This window comes from Agrilus planipennis, unplaced genomic scaffold, assembly GCF_000699045.2.
Source record: "Agrilus planipennis isolate EAB-ADULT unplaced genomic scaffold, Apla_2.0 scaffold127, whole genome shotgun sequence".
Lineage (NCBI taxonomy): Eukaryota > Metazoa > Arthropoda > Insecta > Coleoptera > Buprestidae > Agrilus > Agrilus planipennis.
In genome coordinates this window covers 450,592-454,053 of record NW_020442450.1, presented here as the reverse complement: position 1 = coordinate 454,053, position 3,462 = coordinate 450,592, and the positions used below count along the sequence as shown (strand labels likewise).

Here is a 3,462-nt window from a genome sequence, read left to right as displayed (position 1 = left end):
CTGCCTCTAATATGTCTCTGACTAGACCTTCATGCCTGAGAAGGTGTCCTACCAACCTATCTCGCCTATTTTTTATTGACTTCCATAGAGTCCTCTGTTCTCCTATTCTTTCCAATGCCTATTCATTTCTAACCTTTTCTACCCACGATATCCTAATCATCCGCCTATAACACCACATTTCGAACGCTTCTATCCTTTTCTTTTTCGCCGCTCCCACTGCCCATGTTTCGCACCCGTTCAGCGCTGCACTCCAAACATACACATTTAACAACCTTTTTCGAATTTCTAAATTAACCGTTCGCGAAAAATACGTTAGACACCTACGTAAAAATACGTAGGTGTCTAATATTAGGCACTATCCTAATAATCCTAAAATTCTCGCCAATTTGAAAGAGAAGGTTAATATTACCACCATAAACTGTAAAGATTACGAAACTAAAATTAGATGTGTATTACAATCGTTTGAGAGCAAATTCCAGGACATTGAAGGTACAAAACAAAGTTGACTGAAATAATCAATTATCCTGTCAATATCCAATTGGAACTCGGTGAACTGCAACATCATTCTGCATTACAAGATCTTTTTCCAAAAAAAATATCTTCTACGAAGTTAGAAACATCTTCGGAACAATTTGGAGACGATTTCTGAGAATTGTTACCAAAGGAAGATTTTCCTCCAATAACTGACCTGACCTTTCAACTTTTAAGTAGTCTTGGATTAATATACATGTTTGTGAAAAGCCTTTTAAATCTAATTTTTGTAAAAAATAAATACCGCACATCTCTAACTGTGTAGCATAAAATGGATTTGTTCTTACTGTCAACATCTGATAGGATAGCTTAGCATAGAAAAATTAATAAAACAAAAAATAGTGCGAGAAATCACACTGATTGTACCAGTTACTTAGATTTAGTAATTTTGTTACCTACATAAAAATTAATTCAAATTTCGTCATCATTTTTCTCTAACTAGAACATTCTAGTAATCGAACGTTTGAGGTGTCAAATGTCAGTTTCACTTCTGGTTAGTGGTAGTTAGTTAGACTGATAAAAATACGGTTAATTAAAATTCATTAGGATGCCTGAGAAAGCTTACTTGATGGACATTTTTAATTACATTACCATTAATTAACACTTTAAAATTTATCAGAAACGTACTAATTTCAGACTACTTTGTCGATGCAGGCATGGATTTTGTTACTTTTGAAGTGTTAAGGTTCCGTATCGCAAGATTCAATTCCTTTAGGTAAAAAGACACTCACGACGAACAATAAAACAAACGTATAAATGATATGAAATTATAAGGGTAATGGGATTAATTACGAGAAAAACAGTAAAAGTGAAATTTTAGGCTAAATTTCATTTTCATCTGCCTATATGAAACTTTTGAATTTTCCTTTCCTATTGACTATCGTTTATTGCACATAAATCTTTTATTATTTATTGTAGCGTTAATTTGAAAAATACAGCTTTTTACTTACATGAGCTTACTGTAAGAAAACAAAGCACTGAACACTAAGAAAATTCGCAAGCGCTCTTTAAATACATTCCTTTATTCTAGATTCAACCCTCACCACCGTTTTACCTATTTTTCCGCACATGTTTTAGACAAGTGATGTCTTACTCTGCGGCAGAAGTTTATTGCAAGGAAAATTTTACTGGATACACGAAAGCGCATTTATCCCGTCTTACATTATCTTAAAGATCGTTTAGAAGTCCCCCTTTGTTAATTAAAACAAATATTCTTGCGCAAATAAAGCTAAAATATAGGCTGAATAATAACGTAAACACCGAATTGTTTTTCATCTAGTAATATTAAAGGTCGTTATGTATTTTCATCTGGCAGATGACATGGCGTACACCAACCTACCCCACTAGCATATAACGGGATTGAATGAAATTCGTAAACAAAGGGAGAAAATCGTATAATTGTCTTGAAGGNTATACCAAACACGTGTTAACAAAACACATTTACTGCGTGTTACATAATCACACTTTAGCGTGTTTTAAAATGTCACACCTTGAAGTGCGTTTAAAATGACTACATCGAAAAAACGCGTAAATGTGTGACAATGTAACACACTTAGCATTTGCAGTGCAGGGAGGGCTTTCGGTATGGTCATTACCCTCATGTTTATGTATATAATAGGGTGGTGCAATATGGATCATTTTATTACTTTTTCATGGACCTCCTTCGTATTTAATTTTTACTGATCAGATATAGTATATAATTTGCGTGGTCAATTTAATTGGACAATTTTTAGGATTATTCCGCGTTGCATTCGCTCTCGCTCCCGCACCCGCTGTGGTTTGAAGGATCCTTTAGTAAGGCCTTTGCTTACTATATGAAACACTTAGGTCAGCAGTAGATATCAGTAAATGGTAATATACTGCTATAAGGGGATATTATTTATATCAACTTTAAAAGTCTATTACCTACCTATTTCCAAACTTCTCATCATGGGACTTTGAAAATTTTCTAAATATACAGTTGCCACATCTGGACTGAGGGAAGATTTTCGATTAATTTTGTTGATTTGATAAAATGTGCACAAAATTGCAACGAGCACTATGTAGAAGATCAAAATTGCTCCTAATATTATTAAAGCAGCTTTTATATAGTCCTCAATGGATATGCTGGGTCTTACTTTAAAATTCACCTTTGAGGTTTGATTAAACGTTTTTAGTCTGCCTCTCTCCTTTGTGAGGGAATTTTCAATCGAGCAATCGTAGTTATCTCCTTTTGCAACAAAAACTACAAAGAATCCATTGGGGAACTCAAAATTCTAAAATAAGTATAGCTATTTTATTTGTAAAACGAAATAAATCTAAAAATTACCCCAACAGTGAGACCCCCTCTTGTATTAACCGTTTGGTAAAATTTGCCATTGTGAATCTCACTTTCTAAATCGTAAATTGGACACTAAAATAACAAGGATCGTTATTAACCACTATATTTAGTGTTTTTTTTGTTCATTTTTAAACTTACATTAGGCTCCTGTATGCTAACATAAAAACAAGTTTGATCTTCAGAATTCACTTCCAACACCACGGTGTCACGGTAATTGTCACTATTACGCTCAAAAAATTTATAATAATAATAAATAGGTTCACTGGGAGATGTTACGACAGTATATTCTTGGTTTTCTTTAATGTAAAAGTCTTTTGCTTCTTGTGTTGCGATTTCAATATCTAATGGGCGAAGTGATGATGTGGATACCGAAATACTGAACTCTTGAAGCAATCTTGTATGGTTTAGTTGGGACAAAAAATCAACTAAAAACATAAAAACACTTATAAACAAACAACACCGAATTCTTGATATTTAAATGTTGCATATTCAAGCAGTCCAGATTGTGTTATTTTGATTATGGTAACATTAAAAGAACTAAATATTCCTGGAAGAAAGTATTTAACTAATATCGGCTAAAATCAAATCATATTAAAATATAAAATAAAATT

General features: G+C 33.0%; 1 protein-coding gene and 1 long non-coding RNA gene across 3 annotated transcripts in view; both read right to left on the bottom strand.

Annotated features, from left to right (window-relative positions):
• LOC112906421 overlaps positions 1-1,726 on the bottom strand; it is a 4,867-nt gene extending 3,141 nt beyond the window's left edge. Inside the window, exon 1 of the long non-coding RNA XR_003232334.1 lies at positions 1,482-1,726. This is a non-coding gene — a long non-coding RNA (uncharacterized LOC112906421). The remainder of the gene's footprint in view (positions 1-1,481) is intronic.
• Positions 1,727-1,970: 244 nt separating this feature from the next.
• Positions 1,971-3,462, bottom strand: part of LOC108736485 (SID1 transmembrane family member 1-like) — a 10,264-nt gene continuing 8,772 nt past the window's right edge. The window contains exons 5-8 of one of the 2 annotated variants that reach the window (XM_025980514.1): positions 2,990-3,142; positions 2,840-2,923; positions 2,441-2,786; positions 1,971-2,341 (exon numbers count right to left, since the gene is read on the bottom strand). In XM_025980514.1, the coding sequence (XP_025836299.1) occupies positions 2,241-2,341; positions 2,441-2,786; positions 2,840-2,923; positions 2,990-3,142 (684 nt within the window). In that variant the 3' untranslated portion in view covers positions 1,971-2,240. Of the gene's footprint in view, positions 2,354-2,440; positions 2,787-2,839; positions 2,924-2,989; positions 3,143-3,462 lie in introns of both variants that reach the window. The other variant, XM_025980513.1, reaches the window with a different exon arrangement.